Genomic DNA, 22,966 nt, shown 5'->3' on the forward strand with positions numbered 1-22,966 from the left:
ATATATATATATATGTCATTTCGAGGCCTTTTATAGCCGACTATGCGGTGTGGTCATTGTTGAAGGCTGTACCGGGACCCGCTATGGTAGTTTTTTATCATTATTATTTTTGTGTCATTTTGGTCTCTTGTCGAGAGTAGTCGCATGTGCAATCATATCACATCTTCTGTTTATGTTAATATCACAAACAATCCCGACAAGACATTGTCATATTACAATTAATGTTTTAACATAGTTTAATACCCGAATGAACTCTCATACATTCATGACATTGTCTTACCACAATTAATGTTTAGAATTTTCTTATTCCAGGAATAAATTACCTTATCCGTATTTGGCACAACTTTTTGGAATGTTGGATTCTCAATGCTCTTCAACTTTGTACTTGTTTTGTTATACATTTTTGTTTGGCTATAAAACTATTTTGATCTGAGCGTCACTGAGGAGTCTTGTGTAGACGAAAAGCGCGTCTGGTGTACTTAGTTATAAACCTGGTACCTTTGATAACTATTTTAAAACATAGTTTAATACCCGGATGAACAGTCATATATTCATGACATTGTCATATTACATGTACAATTAATGTTTTAAAATAAAAAAAGTTTAATACCCAAATTAACGCTCACACATACATGACATTGTCATATTACAATAAATGTTATAAAAAGTTTAATACCCGAATGAACTCTCATACATTTGTCATACATTCATGCCATTGTCATACCACATTTAATGTTTTTATATAGATACATCACAGATGAACTTTATGATCCTTAAACAACAAAATAACATTCATTTGGTAACAACATGTAAATACAGCATGTACGTCATATTTGTGATGTTTGCTGCAAGCATGCGTTCTCTGCAAGTCTAAAGTCATGAAATTTGATACCAAATTAGATTTTCCTTGATTTGACTAGTATGTGTTCTCGTGTGTCTATGTTAATATCACTCACACTGAACCTCAACGACAAACATCTCATTGTGAGTGGTAAAAGCTTTTTCCTCAGTAGGTATTCTCATGTGTTTCTGTAACCTACCAAGCCGACTAACCCGTTTACAACATGCATTACAGTCATAAGGTTTATCCCCTGTATGTGTTCTCATGTGTTTCTGTGAGGTACCAACCTGATCAAACACTATACGGTACCACATGCAGCACAGCCCCGATGACAGTCATATGGTTAATAAGTAAATAACCTGTATGTATTCTCATGCGAGTCTGTAAATTTCAAAGCTGACCAAACACTCTACCACATACATCACAATCATGAGGTGTATCATTCATGTGTGTGTTTCCATGTGTCTACGTAAATTACCAAGCCGACTAAACGCTTTACTACAAACATCACAGACATAAGATTTATCACCTGTATGTATTCTCATGTGAACTTGTAAATGAGATTTCTGATTAAACGCTTTACCACAAACATTACAGTCATGAGGTCTGTCGCCTGTATGTATTCTTATGTGAACTCGTAAATGAGATTGCTGATTAAACGCTTTACCACAAACATCACAGTTGTAAGGTTTATCCCCTGTATGTGTTCTCGTGTGACTCTGTAAACTTCTATGCTGACTAAACCGTTTACCACATACATCACATATATAAGGTGTATCACCTGTATGTGTTCTCATGTGACTCTGAAAATTAACAAGCTGATTAAACGCTTTGCCACACACATCGCAGTTATGGGGTTTAACACCTGTATGTATTCTCATGTGTCGCTGTAATTCACTGGAATAGGCCAACCCTTTACCACATTCAACACATTTGTAAGGTTTATCCCCTGTATGTGTTCTCGTGTGTCTCTGTAAACTTTTATGTTGACTAAACCCTTTCCCACAAACATCACATTCATGAGGTTTACCACCTGTATGTATTCTCATGTGACTCTGTAAATAAGCAAGCTGATTAAACGCTTTACCACAAACATCACAGGTATGGGGTTTAACACCTGTATGTATTATCAGATGCCTCTGTAAACTCCCAACATGATTAAACCCTTTACCACATATATCACAGTCAAAAGGTGTATCGCCTGTATGAGTTCTCATGTGACTCTGTAAACTTCTAAGATAATTAAACCGTTTACCACATAAATGACAGTTGTGAGGTTTTTCTCCAGTATGTGTAATCATGTGCACCTTAAGCTGATTTCCTTGTGAAAATTCTCTAACACATACATCACATTTATAAGGTTTTTCCCCAGTATGTGTTCTCAAGTGAATCTTTAACTGACCTCGTTGACAAAATTCTCTAGCACAGAGATCACATTTATAAGGTTTTTCCCCAGTATGTGTTCTCATATGTTTTTTTAAGTCTCCTCTTTCTCTAAATTTTCTAAAACAGACATCACAATCATGAAGTTTTATACCAGTATGTGTTTTCAAGTGTGTCTTTAAGTGACCTGTTTGACTAAATTCTCTAGCACAAAGATCACATCTATATGGTTTTTCACCCGTATGCGTTCTTATATGTTGCTTTAAGTGACTACCATTACTAAATTCTTTAGCACAAACATCACATTTATACGTTTTTTCACCAGTATGTGTTCTCATGTGTCTCTTTAAGTGACTACTTAGACTGAATTCTCTACCACAAACATCACATTTATGACGTGTTTTACCAGCCTGTGTGTTGATGTGTCTCTGTAGAGTACCGTTGGTTGTGCCTAAATCATCTCCTCCCTCTGACATCTTATTGATAATGTTTATCTCAAGAATGTGCGTTCTTATACAACTCTGTAAAGAACAAACAAATATAAAAATATATAAACCTTTTGATACCTTTCTGCAACTTCGCTGTGAATACCACTGTCACTCTAATATAATTATAACTAATTTAACTAGCTGTCAGTTTATTATCTTAATTGAGGTCTTAATTGTGTATGTCATAAGCATTTAATGTAAATGTGTTTGTACTAATAAATATTGTCTACTGTCTATAAAATAATACACATGATACATATCATATCTATTTTGACATTGGATCTCTGCATTTATGCATCTATGACTTACATTGTGTACTTATATATTTGAAATTATTGTTAATGTTTCATGAATTGCAACTTTGAGAGTTATCCCATTCATGACATTGGCATGCATGTTACATAATATTATATTTTATAATAGTAAATAAAGATATGTATAACCTGTCTGTATAAATAAAATCAGAAAAGACAATCTGATAAACAGCATGATCATTATTGATCATTGCAAATCATTATGACTAAATTAATGTAAGTAATTCAACCATGCACTAAGGATAATTCAATCGTCACAACTCGGCCGATTCCGTACCTCATAGAATAAGAGAAGCGGAGATACCCGAGGATTGCCGATTGAAGGATAATTCAATCGTCACAACTCGGCCGATTCCGTACCTCATAGAATAAGAGAAGCGGAGATACCCGAGGATTGCCGATTGAAGGATAATTACACAGGAGGTGGTAACTTCCTATTATTTGGTATACAGGGATGTGCCAAAAATATAGGTCATAATTTTGTGAGATTTTATATAACAAGAGTGCACACACTGAAATGTCTCGCCTTCTTTACTAATCCTTGATACTATCTTTACAGACCTAAATATAAAGCTTTATTACAACTGTCACATAAACTCAACATTAACCAAGAAAATGAAACATTGATCAATGAAACATGAAAAGGAGGTCACGGTCAGATGAACCATGCCAGGCAGACATGTACAGCTAACAATTCTTCAATATTACAAATATAGTTGACTTATTGCTTATAAATAAAGAAAACAGACCAAAACACAAACACTTAAAACTTAGCAATGGACCGGGAAAATGAGATCAAGGTCAAATAAAACTTGCGTAACCGACATATAGATCATAAAATATTTCCATACACCAAATATAGTTGTCCTAATGCATAAAGTATTAGAAAAAAAGACCAAAACTAAAAAACATAACTTTGACTACTGAACCATGAAAATGATGTCAAGGTCAGATGACACCTGTCAGCTAGACATGTACACCTTACAATCATTCCATACACCAATTAAAGCAGACCTATTGCATATAGTACAAGAAAAACAGACCAAAACACAAAAGCTCAACTATAACCACTGAACCATGAAAATGAGGTCAAGGTCAGATGACACCTGCCAGTTGGACATGTACACCTTACCGTCATTCCATACACCAATGATAGCAGACCTATTGCATATAGTATAAGAAAAACAGACCAAAACACAAAAACTTAACTATAACCAAACCACGAATATGAGGTCAAGGTCAGATGACACCTGCCAGTTGGACATGTACACCTTACAGTCCTTCCATACACCGAATATACTAGACCTATTGCTTATAGTATCTGAGATATGGACTTGACCACCAAAACTTAACCTTGTTCACTGATCCATGAATTGAAGTCGAGGTCAAGTGAAAACGTGTCTGACAGACATGAGGACCTTGCAAGGTACGCACATTCCAAATATAGTTATCCAATTACTTATAATAAGAGAGAATTTAACATTACAAAAAATATTAATTTTTTTTTCAAGTAGTCACTGAACCATGAAAATGAGGTCAAGGACATTGGACATGTGACTGACGGAAAGTTCGTAACATGAGGCATCTATATACAAATTATGAAACATCCAGGTCTTCTACCTTCTAAAATATAAAGCTTTTAAGAAGTGAGCTAACACCGCCGCCGCCGCCGCCGCCGTAGCCGCCGCCGGATCACTATCCCTATGTCGAGCTTTCTGCAACAAAAGTTGCAGGCTCGACAAAAATGACCCTCCTCTTTAATGGCATCCTATATCAAAATGCATTTACGTTTGATACCTGTATATTGATTTGGGATATGATCTACATATCATATATAAATATGCTTTTCGAGAATCTTACATTATTAATGGTCAATTATTATATTAAATCAAATCAATTTATTTGAAAGTACACCTTTCAAATAAGTTCGCAAATGAACACCGGTAATTTGTGTCCTGATTTGATCTTCAATAATGTTTAGCACCAAACAATGTCAATTCATAAATAACCAGACTTTTTTTTCACATCCCCCTTTCCTTTATTCAAAAACCGATCTCAATTTAAATTTCTAATCGAGTTTGCAACAATAATTACTCGACATTTAAATACATCATAAAATATTAAAATGTTAAATACAGTGCTTGTTATCACTGAATGGTAAAGATTTTTTTAATTTATCAGTTGGTAGTAAAAGTGAATATACATTGGACAAAGAAAGATAACTCCAATTGAAAATTTCTTGCTATTAAACAATATTGTGCAATTAAATATTTCTTCCTATTGCGCAATACTGTGCAATTGAAAATATTTGCTTTTGTACAATACTGTGCACTTGAAGATTATTTGCTATTGCGCAATACTGTGCAATTGAAAATTTCTTGCTATTACACAATATGACAATACTTAATATAATAATTTTGGATTCTGATTTGAACCAACTTAAACTGGGCCAATAATCAACCAGATGCTCCGCAGGGCGTAGCTTTATACGACCGCAGAGGTTGAACCCTGAACGGTTGGGGCAAGTATGGACACAACATTCAAGCTGTATTCAGCTCTAAATTTGGATTGTGATTAAATAGTTGACACAGCATAGGTTTCTGACACAGAATGAATGCGTTTTAATGAAATTAAAATTTTTGTTTTCTCTTAGAGCAATTCACTATGCTGTTGAATATTATTCCTCTCAAAAAAATGTTTGAAGAAATTTTCTTTTTATTTATGAGATTTCAAATGAGAAAATTGAACCCAATTTTTTTAATCACATCCCCCTTTCCCTTATTCCAAAACTAATCTCAATTAAAATTTCTAATGGAGTTTGCAACAATTACTACTCATTTAAATACATCATAACATATTGAGATGTAAAAAAAATGCTTGTTATCACTGAATGGTAAAGATTATTTTAATTTATCAGTTGGTAGTAAAAAGTGAATATACATTGTATATTGTATATATAACAAAGATTTAAGTTGATTCAGGACAAAGAAAGATAACTCCAAATAAAAAAAAAATTTACAATTAGATATTTCTTGCTTACTATTCTGGACAAAGAAAGATAACTCTAATTAAAAACAAAATTGCTATTTCACAATATTTTGCAATAAGATATTTCTTGCCATTGCGCAATACTGTGCAATTGAAAAGACTTGCTATTGCACAAAACTTAATATAATAATTTTAGATCCTGATTTGGACCAACTTGAAAACTGGGCCCAGAATCAAAAATCTAAGTACATGTTTGGATTCAGCATATCAAAGAACCCCAAGATTTCAATTTTTGTTAAAATCAAACTAAGTTTAATTTTGGACCCTTTGGACTTTAATGTAGACCAATTTGAAAACAAGACCAAAAATTAGGAATCTACATACACAGTTAGATTTGGCATATCAAAGAACCCCATTTATTCAATTTTTGATGAAATCAAACAAAGTTTAATTTTGGACCCCGATTTGGACCAACTTGAAAACTGGGCCGATAATCAAGAATCTAAGAAAATTTTTAGATTCAGCATATCAAAGAACCCAACCGATTAATTTTTTGTCAAAATCAAACGAAGTTTAATTTTGGACCCTTTGGACCTTTATGTAGACCAATTTGAAAACGGGACCAAAAGTTAAAAATCTACATACACAGTTAGATTCAGCATATCAAAGAACCCCAATTATTCAATTTTGATGAATTCAAACAAAGTTTAATTTTGGACCCTTTGGGCCCCTTATTCCTAAACTGTTTGGACCAAAACTCCCAAAATCATTACCAACCTTCCTTTTATGGTCATAAACCTTGTGTTTAAATTTCATAGATTTCTATTTACTTATACTAAAGTTATGGTGCGAAACCCAAGAAAAATGCTTATTTGGGTCCCTTTTTGGCCCCTAATTCCTAAACTGTTGGGACCTAAACTCCCAAAATCAATACCAACCTTCCTTTTGTGGTCATAAACATTGTGTATAAATTTCATTATTTTCTATTTACTTAAACTAAAGTTATTGTGCGAAACCCAAGAAAAATGCTTATTTGGGTCCCTTTTTGGCCCCTAATTCCTACACTATTGAAACCAAAACTCCCAAAATCAATCCCAACCTTTCTTTTGTGGTCATAAACCTTGTGTCAAAATTTCATAGATTTCTATTAACTTAAACTAAAGTTATAGTGCGAAAACCAAGAAAATGCTTATTTGGGCCCTTTTTGGCCCCTAATTCCTAAAATGTTGGGACCAAAACTCCCAAAATCAATACCAACCTTCCTTTTGTGGTCATAAACCTTGTGATAAAATTTTATAGATTTATATTCACTTTTACTAAAGTTAGAGTGCGAAAACTGAAAGTATTCGGACGACGACGACGACGACGACGACGACGACGCCAACGTGATAGCAATATACGACGAAAATTTTTTCAAAATTTGCGGTCGTATAAAAATATGAGTACATGTTTAGATTCAGCATATCAAAAAAGCCAAAGAATTCAATTTTTGTTAAAATCAAACATAGTTTAATTTTGGACCCTTTGGACTTTAATGTAGACCAATTTGAAAACGGGACCAAAAATTAAGAATCTACATTTACAGTTAGATTTGGCATATCAAAGGACCCCAATTATTATATTTTTGATGAAATCAAACAATTTGAAAGTTTTAGAATCTTATCTTAAATATAATGGTTAAGTCAACAGATTCGAACCTTGTCGGGTAAATAAAAGACATGAATGGATCAACGTGTTATATATTTAGATATATATGTTTTATATATATGTGTAATTCAGTTTTATATGTTTTACGGAATTGTACAAGTGATGTCCGGAAACGCCTTTTTGTTTAACTCTGACTCTCTTTTATTAAATGTCGTTAAGAACGTAAGATGTGTTTTTGTTCATGAGCTAGTCGCAACCCCAACACTAATATTATTAGGACGAGGCGATATCGTTACATGGTGGAGTGACCCTAAAACGATTATTAGGAGACAATTTAATGAGAATATTTGCTGTTTTTAAAAGACATTTTAATTATTTTTGAAAATGTGACTCCCGTTGATAATACATGTAGACCCCATACACGAGGACGACACACGTGGTTGATTCGTCAATATGGATAAATTATGAGAGCATTTTGACCAGTGACTATAGCATTATACAAATATATATTCATTTTTTTTTTTCAACATATCCAAAGACATTTATTTTTCACATCAATTCGCCATTATAAATGAGTCTTGCCCGTGTGAGTAAACAAGTGCGTAATTTAGAGCAGAGACTTCACCAAACGCCTCTTTTGCGCACAATACCTGTAATATTGTCTGATAGTAAGGCCAAATATTTAGCCAACACTATTGACTGGTCATCGCATCCTGATAATAAAATATTTTGGTGGTGGAAAAGTGGTGCGGACACTGAAACTCAGTTTACTTGGCTAAAAGACAACTTAGAATCTAAAATTCAGGAACTTTCTTCACAACATTTTACAATTTACATTTGGCTAGGCACTTGTGACCTGACAGAAAAAAATGGAAAATTTATTAAATTACGATCGGTTAATAACGAGAGAGTAAATTACATATGTGAAACATACAAACAAATTTATAAGTTCCTTTCCGATTATCCGACCATTAAAGTTGTTTTTCTCGAGCTTCCGTATTACTCAATTTATTTGTGGAATTTGTTCCAACAACATCCTGAACCAGAGCAGTTTCGTGTGCAGGATAGACTGTTAGAATGTCATATTGCCGAGGTCAATAAATTTATAAGGGAAACAAATATTTTGCTTCGTGTTCATTCACCAGATTTTGGCTTGGACCTTCTTAAAGTAAGAAAACACCATGGACGCCCGCCTGTTTATTCAAATAACTATGGTCTATATATAGATGGTATTCACCAACATCCATATTTGGCCCGTTTGTGGTTGATTCGAATTTTACTTAGGATAGTTGAAGATTGCCAAAATAAAGATTTATCATAGTATGCATTGCCTGTATTTATTTTCGTTTACGTAGAATGTGAGATTTATCTCATTTCTGCTCGTCTACTTACAGCTGAGCGTACAGTATGTGAGATTTTTCTCATTACTGATTTTTCCGTGTGATATATATAAAACATTGTATTTTTATTGGGTAAATGTCGGAATCTGACAACGAGTCTGTATTTACAGACGATTTTCTGTTGTATAATCAAATAACAGACGACATAGAACCTGATATTGGCTATTTATTACAACCTTCTCCACAAGAGTTGAATGATTCATTTAGTTTGCCAAATGTAGAGACACCAGCTACCCCTGCCCGGACACTATTTGATAAATTTCAAACCTCAGATATAACAAATTCTAGTACGCCAAATACCGTAGTTTCGTCAAAACTTGAAAACGAAGTTCAACCTTCCACATCAAATTTTAAACATAATTCTTTTCACAAAATGGAAAAGTTAGCCAATTGTCGTAAATTTGGGGGATACCCACATGAAAATGCATTCCAGTTTTTGAGTGAATTTGAGTCTTACGCCGTGTTACATCATATATTACCGGAAGAGGATGCTAGAAAAATTGCCGCTTTTCATTTACACCTTTGTGGCCCAGCTCTTACTTGGTTCAATACTCTTCCAACCGACAATAAGCAATTATGGCAAACTTTTGAACAGGTTTACAAAAAGCAATATATTGATATTGATTTTCGAAGTCCAACTATACTTCTTGAAGGTGAAATATTTAAAACATTAAAACTTTCAAAAGGGCAATCAATTGACGATTTTTATGCTCAACTACTTGAAAAAGCAACAATTTTGCACAAAAGTGATCACGAAATATTGATTAAATTTATAAAGGGTTTGCCTGATCAACTCGCCTTTTTTGTTCGGGCAGGTCACCATAGTGATAGCGCAAATTGCCTAGCAGCTGCCAAAATGGGCGAAGCTCACGGTTATCGAAAGGACGATTTACCACTTGTGGCTGCTGTTAGTAAATCTGTCAATAACACACCTGCTGCGGTGAAAGATGTAAACAAAGTATAAAACTGATGTAGTTAGTGAACTGCAAGGACAAATAAACAGTCTTGCTCAAGCTGTCTCAAAACTTGCAACCAATTTTTCTCAGCAAAAAGACAGTACTCGTGATGTACAAGGAAATGATTATTTTTCTCGTTCACGAAATCGTCAGTCACATCAATCTGACCGTGGTTTGTGCCGTAAATGTCATGCGCCTGGACACTTTGCGCGTGCCTGCAATTGGAATGAACAGGGTAATATAAATTTCTCTTGTGTATGTCATATTTGTGGACAAACGGGCCATAAGAGTCCACAGTGTGTAAACAGTTCGGGAAACCGGATGAACCCGGGGTTCACAGGGCAGGACCCCCGGGGCGGAATGTAGATAAAATTTCTGTACACGAGTCTGCCTATGTTAACATTTCTGATAAATCGGTAAATTATTCAGAATCAACTGAATGTACAAGTGACGACGATTCAACATTTGTTAGTAAATTTTTGTATATGCCTGTAAGAATTGCAAATCTGGAAATTTCAGCATTAATTGATACAGGTAGTTCAATAAATGTCATGTCGTCGCAACTTTTTAATTCAATACCAGATTCAATGAAGTCCGAGTTCAGTGCTACGAGTGACAAAATTACTTTAGCGAATAATCAAACAGTGCAAATTTATGGAACTGCTAGGGTTAAGATTACTCAGGGATGATTCCAGGTATTTTCAAATTGGTCCCTTGAACATCAAATTGGGAATTTTTATCCCAATTGGGAATTTTTTTATGCATAAAATCTAAGACGAAATCATTATCATTTTCCTATCAAAACGGAAAATGTATATTAAGTTTAACCTCTACACTGATTTAAGAATTTGTAACATTTTGAATAATTATGGATGGGCTACTGATTATGAGATATGTGATTCTGATCTCATAGATATGATCACCAGATTACTTGGAATTTATTGGATTGAGACCAGGGAAGTTGTATTACATGAATATCATTGCACATGATGCACTAGTCCAAATAATTATGAGGTCTTGATCATGAAAGGCTATTATATTTCTTTTCTTTGGTGCCTTACTTCAAAGTAACCTAGGCATATTACATATAGTACATAAACATATATACCAGCTAACATAAATCTATGGCATGCCGTTTTACTATTTAATCAAATGTCAAGATATCTCATGTAATATATAAGATAGCTCATTTTATATATAAGATATCTTCTATAATTTCATTTACATAAGATGTCTTATATATTATATGTGATATCTTATATATTATATAAAATATCTCATAAGTTTATTAGAGATCTCATAAAGTATATGAGATATCTTATAAATATATATATATCTTTATTAGCCTCCCTAAGGAGAGATAGTTATATCAATACAATATAATAGCATAACACAATATATACAAATTTGAATCGAAAAAAAAAATTAAAAAAAATAAATGAAAAATAAAAAATAGTAATAGTAATAATTGAAAGTACTTTCAACTTAATTCACATTGTTAATTCGGATTGAGAAGGGAAAAAAAACAAAAAAAAACACAACAAAACTTGGGACGGAAACTTAATTCATATTGTCAATAAGGAATGAGAAAATGTTTTGCAAAATCTGTAAACATATTTGACGCATAAGAATTGAAAACGTTTTTTCTGCTCACAGTCTAGTTCAAATTCGGTTTCGCATGAGAGCAAAATGTAACAGAAATCTTCATCATCTAAGGATCCAAGAAAGGCACTGAAAGTTATTGGATTTAAGCATAGAAGCTCGCACCAGAATTCATCCCGAATGTCGGATAAATAGTCACATGACGAAATTGCGTGAATACAGGGGTCGGTGAAAAGTTTACCACATTTATCACATAAAATACTTTTAAATTCTATTCTTACCTTTAGGGGCGTTTCCTGGATTCTGAAAGGGATGTGACATGTATTCTATAAAATTAAAAAATATCAACGGGTGTAGCGAGACTAAAAACGTTTCGTTCTCTAATTCAAGGATGAACAGCCTATTCGACCCCCCCTTTTTCCCCAAAAAAAAACAAAAAAAAACAGAATCAGCCATCTGACCTGAAGTTACATAAAAGTTGATAAATTAAACACTTTGTACAATCATCGTAGTTTCAAAATATGAAAAAATGATGGATTGATTGTTGATGTTTTAACTTCACCTTTAAGCGCCACATTTCGTCTATTTCATGGCGCCCAGTTATTATTGGTAGAGGGAGCCGGAGTGCCAGGAGAAAACCACACACATTTGATAGGAAAACTGACAGTCCTAATCAATTAATATTGGAGTCGAAAACCCCAGGACGGGCGGAGTTTGCCTTCAAACCCTCCGTGTTGACTGTCTAGTGTTTACTGTAGAAGAACTACTTGGGACTTCTTGGCAAACGAGGCCCCTGATGAAAAAAAAAGGTTTCTCTTCCTTTTTTATACGCCCGTCAAAATTTTGACGGGACGTATTATGTTATACAAATGTTCGAAAAATGATTTATGATTATTGCTTAAAACTTAACACACTTCTTTGTTACATTAATCTAAAGATCTGTATACTTTTTGGTGATGAGTCAAAATTTTATTTTTGAGTTATTGAGTATTTTGTAAAATAATCTATAAGATATTTCATATAATATCTTATAAACTATACAAGATATCTTATAAACTATACAAGATATCTTATAAAGTGTTTAAGATATCTTGAAATTAAATTAAATAGCAAAATGGCTTGCCATATAAACCAATGAAAAAAAATCATTCATTTGGTATATTTTCAACAGGTCATCTTTATAAGTTTACCTTGATTAAAATGGATTTCGAATTGAACTGGTCCATTGTCGTATTCAGAAAGACAATTACAAAAGTTTATATACTTAATAGATAAGATATTTAAAGCAATTGACCAGAGAACTTTAAAATTATTTGGAAAATTGTATATTTCATAAATAAATAAATCAAATAATCCCATAACATTTTAATCAATTGAATCCGGCTGCTAAAATTGTTTACCACATATTAACATAATCAAATCGTCCACTAAAGTCAAAATATAGGACACTTCATAAACATCTATATTTTGCCTAAACAGTCCTAAAATTTTCCGGAAATACCGATTTTTATTTTATTTTCATAAATTGGGAATTTACATTCACAAGTGGTTTTTTTTGGGGCCGCTGGCCGATTTTTTGCGGCCCTAAACTATATAGTGGAATCATCCCTGTTTACTGTGCCAAGGAAAGCACTGGATTCATGTATATATTTTAGTGCAAACATCGCATCCTTTAATTTTAGGAACGAATTATTTATATTCCAAGAATATCGTTCTTGACTTTAGTGATTGTCGCATAAGATCTAAACATTTCAAGGTTTTAACTCAAAGTCCCGCTTCTATACCTCCGAATTCAGAAGTCCTTATTTGGGGACACGTAAATGGAAAAGTGCAATATGGAATGCAAGGTATATGTACTTTCAAAATATCTAAAGACCGAGGAGTCATAATATCAAAAGCTGTAGTGACAGTAAATCGAGAAAAACAAGTCCCGATTAAAATTTTGAATTTTACTAATGAAACATTTTTGTACATTTGAATAAAAGACAGATTTTAGCGGAGCTTGAACCATTTTCTAAGGATCATGTATGTATGCCTTTGAGTGAAAATGATGACACTCATTTTGTTCAAAATATTCAATTGTCGACTGAACCGGTGAATAAGATACTGAGATCGACTCTAAATTTATGTCTTATTTTAATATTCCCAAATACTTAACTGAAGTACAGAAATCGACATTGATTGAATTTTTACATTCTAATAAAGAATTATTTGTAACCGAGGAAAACCCTGACTTAGGCTTTACCAATGTTGTTCAACACCAAATATGTTTGAAGCCCGACTTTAAACCGAAACACCAACGTTCATATCGTTTAACACCGGAAAAGAAGGATATTCTAAGACATCATTTAGATGAACTTTTGCGACAAGGTGTAATTGCACCAGTAGAGGATACAGAAGATGTTCCTATTACAAGTCCGGTGGTACTTGTGTCGAAAAGAACGTATCAAAAAGACAAATCAAACGCTTCACCCCAATTTCCGTTGTCTTTGCATATTAAGGACACAGACTTTTCGTCTGTACCTAAAGATTGTCATGCGTATCTCAAACAGCAATGTGAAAAGTTGAACCTTATACGTACTGAAGTCGAGAAAAATGCTATGAATTCACAAGTTAAAAAGGTTGACCGCGTAAATAAGGACAAAATACCAAATATTTCTTTTAATGAAAACGACTATGTTTATTTGTCGAAAGAACCAACCGGGTCAGGTCAAAAATTTAAGAATAGATTTGCCGGTCCATATGTGATCTCAAGAGTAAATAGTCCTCATATGTACACCTTAAAAGACCCAAACACGAACAAAATATTATCACAGCCAGTGCATATCAATAGACTGAAATCTGCGTATGTGAGAAAACCAAATCCGTCAAAATATTTTATGGACCCTGTTCATACGAAACTAGACGATGTTGAAGTGCAAGATTATACATCAATGAATGAGGATAATACGCCTGTTCAGGAAAACCAAAACACCAATTATGACAATTTATCTGATAATACTCCCGATTCTGATAATACAAGCCAATCAGACAATATTTTGATTGTTGAAAATAGTCAGTGACAATCATGTCTCGCCCAAAGCGCACTAAGAAATTACCCGCTAGGTTCAAAGATAATAATTTCATTCATTTTAGTGAGGTTGACGTATCTAGCGATTCAAAGTCTGCAAGTCAGTTAAAAGTGAAAAGATTCCTAGCGCACAAAATAATGAATGGAAAAAGAGCGTATCTTGCTCATATAGTTGGTGAACCAGCCCAACACGCTATGTGGCTTCAAGAACACCAGCTTCGACCGAAAGCCAAGGCCAAATTAAAAGCTCGACCTCCGCCAAAAATTTAAACATTTTGATTGTCATAACATCATCTTTATTTAATTAGCGTCCACCAATTATATACTCGTTAGATTTATCTCATGAGTACATGCGCGATACAACTCACGGTAAATTCACAAGTAGACTATTTGTCTGTGAGAGTTTTCTCATGACTACATGCGCAATATAACTGTATATATTCACAAGTTACTATTTGTCTGTGAGATTTATCTCATGACAATTTAATTAAGTAGCTATGTACAACGTAACATTTATCGAAATTTGGAACATCGACTCATGATATTAATAATTCGTCAAGGATCTGTGAGATATTGGTAGTGCCGTCTGTATTTTATTCTACCACAAACTTACTTGTGAGATTTATCTCATAGTAAGATATCCGTTTACTGGATATCCGTAAATGAAGACCAAGAGGCAAAAGAGAAAGATTAATATGAACATTTATTGCATGTTCCCTTTTATACTTTGTATTATTATGCATTGATGTGTTTATTATATATGATTCCGGCATCACTTACATTTTTGCTACTTAAATATGATTATTGAAATATCGTTTTTTGTATTCATTGTTGATAACATGAATAATATTGTTTGATATATTAACATGTTTTTGTTTTGTATTGAAGCTTTGATTAGACTTTAAGGGCAGTTAGCCTGATTTACTTTTGAAAGGCAAATTCATTGACTTTAGAACATGTAGCTAGAAGATTTACTTGTTGTTTTTCACCCTCCGTTTTGAATTTAGAATTATGACTATCGATTTGTATGTAATTTTATAAGTTCGAAAGTTGCAAGGATTAGTTAAGGTTCCACTAAAGTCAAAATATAGGACACTTCATAAACATCTAAACTTTGCCTGTATTTTTCAACCTATAATGAATAAAGTCATAAACTATGAGAACATATGTTCATTTAAACATACTTTATATATACACATTGTGTAAATTGTAAATAAACTTGAAATTGTTATGTTGTGGCCAAACCGGTTCTTGGGGCGAACACTAAATTTTCAAAAAAATCTACAGGCCTGCAAGACGACTTAATTTACTTAAAATTGGTATGGACGAATACTTTTACATGTAATGCAGGGCAAGCGGAAGCTGATTTGTCACATACATATGTTTTAATGGCATATTTGTCCAATTTCTGTATTGTACCTTCGATATTCGTTCACTTAGATACATAAAATTAACTGAAACTCGAAAATCAATACATTTTATAACCAGATGCTCCGCAGGGCGTAGCTTTATACGACCGCAGAGGTTGAACCCTGAACGGTTGGGGCAAGTATGGACACAACATTCAAGCTGGATCTCGCTCTAAATTTGGATTGTGATTAAATAGTTGACACAGCATAGGTTTCTGACACAGAATGAATGTATTCAAATGAACTTAAAATTTTTGTTTTCTCTTAGAGCAATTCACTATGCTGTTGAATATTAATCCTCTCAAAAAAATGTTTGAAGAAATTTTCTTTTTATTTATGAAATTTCAAATGAGAAAAATTGATCCCAATTTTTTATTCAAATCCCCCTTTCCCTTATTCCAAAACTGATTTCAATTAAAATATTCTAATGGAGTTTGCAACAATTACTACTCATTTAAATACATCATAAAATATTAAGATGTAAAAAAACTGCTTGTTATCACTGAATGGTAAAGATTATTTAAATTTATCAGTTGGTAGTAAAAAGTGAATATACATTGTATATTGTATATAACAAAGATTTAAGTTGATTCTGGACAAAGAAAGATAACTCTAATTAAAAAAAAATCTTGCAGATATTTCTTGCTTACTATACTGGACAAAGAAAGATAACTCTTAATTAAAAAAAAATTTGCTATTTCACAATATTGTGACATTAGATATTTCTTGCCATTACACAATACTGTGCAATTGAAAAGACTTGCTATTGCACAATACTTAATATAATAATTTTAGATCCTGATTTGGACCAACTTGAAAACTGGGCCCATAATCAAAAATCTAAGTACATGTTTAGATTCAGCATATCAAAGAGGCCCAAGAATTTAATTTTTGTTAAAATCAAACTTAGTTTAATTTTGGACCCTTTGCACTTTAATTTAGACCAATTTTAAAACTGGACCAAAAATTAAGAATCTACATACACAGTTAGATTTGGCATATCAAAGAACCCCAATTATTCAATTTTTGATGAAATCAAACAATGTTTAATTTTGGACCTCGATTTGGGCCAACTTGAAAACTGGGCCAATAATCAAAAATCTAAGTACATTTTTAGATTCAGCATATCAAAGAACCCAACCGATTCATTTTGTGTCAAAATCAAACTAAGTTTAATTTTGGACCCTTTGGACCTTAATGTAGACCAATTTGAAAACGGGACCAAAAATTAAGAATCTACATACACAGTTAGATTCGGCATATTAAAGAACCCCAATTATTCAATTTTGATGAAATCAAACAAAGTTTAATTTTGGACCCTTTGGGCCCCTTTACTGTTGGGACCAAAACTCCCAAAATCAATACCAACCTTCCTTTTATAGTCATAAACCTTGTATTTAAATTTCATAGATTTCTATTTACTTATACTAACGCTATGGTGCGAAAACCAAGAAAAATGCTTATTTGGGTCCCTTTTTGGCCCCTAATTCCAAAACTGTTGGGACCGAAACTCCCGAAAACAATACCAACCTTCCTTTTGTGGTCATAAACATTGTGTTTAAATTTCATTGATTTCTATTTACTTTAACTAAAGTTATTGTGCGAAAACCAAGAATAATGCTCATTTGGGCCCTTTTTTGGCCCCTAATTCCTAAACTGTTGAAACCAAAACTCCCAAAATCAATCCAAACCTTTCTTTTGTGGTCATAAACCTTGTGTCAAAATTTCATAGATTTCTATTAACTTAAACTAAAGTTATAGTGCGAAAACCAAGAAAATGCTTATTTGGGCCCTTTTTGGCCCCTAATTCCTAAAATGTTAGGACCAAAACTCCCAAAATCAATACCAGCCTTCCTTTTATGGTCATAAACCTTGTGTTAAAATTTCATAGATTTCTATTCACTTTTACTAAAGTTAGAGTGCGAAAACTAAAAGTATTCGGACGACGACGACGACGACGACGCCAACGTGATAGCAATATACAGTTAGACATGTGTACAAGCTTTGACGTGTATTTGATGTCTGATCTTATAGTCGATACGGGTTTGAACTTTGAAAAGTCTATACCGGACCATGGACCAATAGTTTGGACTATAAACGTAAAGAAAGACATTGCATGCAATACAAGTTCTATTGGCCAAGCACCAAATACAGATAGACCCAGGTACAATTTGAAACGCTTCCCATTGAACTTTCTAAACAACAAAACACACATTCAAGATACTATTGACAAAATTGAACACGAACTAGTCACAAATAAAGACATAAATAGTGCATATACAGAGTTTGTTACTTTAATAGAAAAAGAGATGAAAGACACAGTTCCCGTATTGAAGACCCCAACAGGACCAAGTTCGGATAAAAGGAAGAAATCGCTTCGAAAACCATATTGGACTGAAGAACTTACCTCATTATGGAATAAAGTGTGTTTTAAAGAAAAGCAGTGGTTGAAATGCAAAAACTGCACTAATCTGAGACGTCAACTTAAACAGGAATTTTGCAATATTCGTAATCAGTTCGATAAGCTAAATAGAAATACTAAACGTAACTTTCAATTAAAGGAGCAGGATAATTTGTCTAAACTGTTTCAAAGTAATAACACTCGGGACTTTTGGAAATACATTGGTAATATTGGTATTGCGAATGAACGTCGCCAAAACATTCCATTCAAAGTAAAAACAGATGAAGGCTTTAGTAGTGATGTTGATGTTGTCCTGGGCAAATGGAAAACAGATTATGAAAAACTATTTAATTCTGGTGATAATGGCAACTTTGATAACAATCATTTAGACTGGGTAAAGGGAAATAATCATGTTTTCCCGACTAGGAACTGTGACACTTTGAACTGCCCTATGTCATTGACGCTGTAAATAGGACTAAATTGAATAAAGCAGTCGGTTTTGATTATATTCCTGCGGAAAGTTTACGCAATAGCATATGTATAGACCTGTTATTTAAACTTATTTCATTCTGCTTTCAAAATGGTAAAGTGCCTGATTTATGGTTAAATGGAATTATTAATCCTATTCCAAAAAATGATAATGGTTGTAAATTCGATCCTATGTCATATAGAGGTATAACTATTCTATCTATCCCATGTAAAATTTTTGCTGACATTTTAAATAAGCGTTTGAATAAATGGCTTAATGAAAATGAAATTTTATGTGATGAACAGAACGGTTTTCGAAAAGGTAGAAACTGTACAGATCATGTTTATGTATTAGATAATATTGTTAAAAGTAGAAAAAATGCAAAAAAGGATACATTTGTATGTTTTGTTGACGCAAAGAAAGCATTTGATACCGTTGATAGAGACTGTCTAATTTTTAAATTGAAAAAAGTTGGTATTAGCGGTATATTTTTAAATTGTATTACTTCTTTATACAGTAATGTTAATTGTGCAGTCAGAGTAAATAACTTTATGACATCCTTTTTTCCTGTTGCTCTTGGTGTAAAACAAGGCTGTGTTTTATCGCCGACTTTATTTTCTATCTATGTAAATGATTTAGTCTCAGATATTAGAGAAGCAAATTGTGGTATTCAAATAGATGACATTATGGTCTCTATGTTATTATATGCTGATGATATTGCATTGATTGCACCTGATGCAGAGAAACTGCAAAAGCAGTTGGACATTTTAAATAAGTGGTGTGAAAAGTGGAGATTAACTCTAAATAAAAACAAAACCAAAATTGTTCATTTTAGAAATAAATCTGTACTAAGAAGTAATTCTCAGTTCAAATGTGGCGAACTTTGTCTTGAATATGCAGCTTGTTATAAATATCTTGGTGTACTTTTGAATGAATTTTCAGATAATTCTATAATTGCCAAAGAATTGTATAAATCAGCTAATAGAGCTCTTGGTGTTATTAAAGCCAAATTTTGTAAAACTGGTGGTATGAATTTTGATGTATTTACTAAATTATATGACACTTTAGTCAAACCCATTTTTACATATGCTTCCGGTGTATGGGGCATTAATATACATAATTGTATAAATAATTTGCAAAACAATGCTTGTAAATTTTTCTTAGGCTTAAGCAAAAGAAGCAGCAACTTAGCTGCTAGAGGTGATATGGGTTTTATATCAGGCGATGCACTACTGAAAGTTGAAGTTTTTAAACTTTGGAATCGTCTAAAATGTGACAATACTAGTAATATATGTAAAAAGGTTCATACCTGGGCGATTAGAAGAAAATCGTCATGGGATTATAGAGTTTTACAGTTAGCTCGTAAATATAGTTTGATTATAAATGTAGAAGATGAAATTAATATGAGTAATGTATGGGACTCTATACAAGTTTTTGAAAAAGAATATTGGCACCATGAAGTATGGAATGATAAAAATAATGTCAATGGTAATAAATTAAGATTTTATAGATTGTTTAAAACTTGTATTGGTACGGAGCCTTATGTAAAGTTAGTTAATAATAGATGCCACCGACGTATTTTGTCACTATTCAGAGCTGGTTCGTTACAACTTAAAGTTGAAACAGGTCGATATGCTAGACCACCAGAACCTCTACAAGACCGTTTGTGTATTTTTTGTGATAGTAGCCAAATTGAAGATGAAAAACACTTTCTTTTTAATTGTTGTTTTTACTCTGATATCAGACATGAATTATATGCCAAAGCCTGTCTTTTAAATGTTGATTTTGAGAATTTATGTGATGTTGAAAAACTTCGTTATCTTATGTGTAATGAGAATATGGTTCCTCTTTTAGCTAGTTCCCTTTATCATATGTTTTATCGACGAAAACATGTCATCTAGAAATTATATATGTTTTGTTATTTTTAATTATTTTTTTTTTTAATTTTCGAAATACATTTTAAATGTATTAAAGCTGTCCTTTTATGTATGTATTAGATGTTTGTTTTAATGATAGTGTCTCATAAGTCGTTTTCGGCTGGCATCCTTTTACATAAATATTAGGTTCTTATGACTTTATGTGTATATATATATATTGATATTGTAATGGATGGTGACACTTTAATAAAATAAATCTTATCTTATCTTATCTTATCTATACGACGAAAATTTTTTCAAAATTTGCGATCGTATAAAAAATCAACATGCGCTTGCCCTGCATTCCATGTAATAGTATTCGTTCATACCAATTTTAAGCAAATTAAGTCGTCTTGCAGGCCTCCAGATTTTTTTGAAAATGTATTGTTTACCCCAAGAACCGGTTTGGCCACAACATAACAATTTCAAGTTTATTTACAATTTATACAGTGTGTATATGTAAAGTATGTTTAAATGAACATATGTTCTCATAGTTTATGACTTTATTCCTTATAGGTGGAAAAATACAGGCAAAGTTTAGATGTTTATGAAGTGTCCTATATTTTGACTTTAGTGGAACCTTAAAGACTTAAAATCGAATTGTCAAAACTTTATAAAGGAAACTACACTTTATTTTATGAAATGAACATTGTTTTTTTCTGTAGTGCTGATTGTTAATGAAATAAGTTTAATAACCCCAAAACATGGAAATTGGAATAGTAAGGCATAGATAACCAAATGAGATTGTATGAATATCTGTCAATGACTTTTATATGTTAATCACGAATAACCTGAGTAGTATTGCTGTGAGTAGTATGGTTCACGAGAAATTCAGCGTTCATGAGATTTTATGAGCTGGTCTTGAATTGTATTTTTGTGTGGGACTCTTTGAAAGTGTGCATAATTTATCACGTTTAGCATTTATCTACAAAATAAGAGTAAGGACTCTGGTGATTTCATAGTATTTTATATCATATGATATTTAACTGTCACGTTTATGACGAACAAGATATTTTTTATACATGTAGTACTCAGCAATTTGTTCCAAGATGCTTATTCCACCAAGTTATCCATACCAGTTACTTGTTCGTTAAGATATATTTTGAAAGATAGAGAATTTTGAATATTTTGAAAGTTAGAAAGATAGTATTGCAATATTGATCATGTATTTTTATTTGATTGTGAATCTGAATTCCATATATGCAAAAATTCATTGGGAATTTTCTTTCTGCCGGGGGATGTTATATATTTAGATATATATGTTTTACGGAATTGTACAAGTGATGTCTGGAAACGCCTTTTTGTTTAACTCTGACTCTCTTTTATTAAATGTCGTTAAGAACGTAAGATGTGTTTTTGTTCATGAGCTAGTCGCAACCCCAACACTAATATTATTAAGACGAGGCGATATCGTTACAAACGGGGTAGATATATTTAAACTCGCACAATATTTTTATTTTTTATTTTTTTATTTTAGACAAAAGTCTAAAGAAGAGAACGAATGACTTTATATTTATAATACAAAAGTGGCCGCATTCGTGTTCATCCAAAATATTGCAATGGAAGTTGTATGTGATGATAATACATAACATAAATAAAGATTGAGGATGAACACGGATGCGGCCACTTTCGTTTCTGACAAAAACCATCTGAAAAGTGACATTTTTTCGCATATTTGGTAGATTTTTCATATTTGAGCTTGAATCGGATCGTTTTAAATGACTAAATAAGTTAAAATCTTTCACATAAGTTATTTGAATCATATGAAATAGACACTTCAGTGTTTAACCAGATGCTCCGCAGGGCGTAGCTTTATACGACCGCAGAGGTTGAAACTGAACGGTTGGGGCAAGTATGGACACAACATTCAAGCTGGATTCCGCTCTAAATTTGGATTGTGATTAAATAGTTGACACAGCATAGGTTTCTGACACAGAATGAATGTATTCAAATGAACTTAAAATTTTTGTTTTCTCTTAGAGCAATTCACTATGCTGTTGAATATTAATCCTCTCAAAAAAATGTTTGAAGAAATTTTCTTTTTATTTATGAAATTTCAAATGAGAAAAATTGAACCCAATT

The 22,966-nt window shown here is 32.7% G+C and overlaps 1 protein-coding gene across 1 annotated transcript in view; it reads right to left on the reverse strand.

The window, feature by feature from the left end:
- Positions 1–546: 546 nt before the first annotated feature.
- The window catches only part of LOC134700891 (zinc finger protein 234-like), a 30,328-nt gene continuing 7,908 nt past the window's right edge, over positions 547–22,966 (reverse strand). Inside the window, exon 2 of the mRNA XM_063562043.1 lies at positions 547–2,745. Within this exon, the coding sequence (XP_063418113.1) occupies positions 1,285–2,700 (1,416 nt within the window). The 5' untranslated portion in view covers positions 2,701–2,745 and the 3' untranslated portion in view covers positions 547–1,284. The remainder of the gene's footprint in view (positions 2,746–22,966) is intronic.

This window comes from Mytilus trossulus, unplaced genomic scaffold (assembly GCF_036588685.1).
Source record: "Mytilus trossulus isolate FHL-02 unplaced genomic scaffold, PNRI_Mtr1.1.1.hap1 h1tg000187l__unscaffolded, whole genome shotgun sequence".
Classification (NCBI taxonomy): domain Eukaryota; kingdom Metazoa; phylum Mollusca; class Bivalvia; order Mytilida; family Mytilidae; genus Mytilus; species Mytilus trossulus.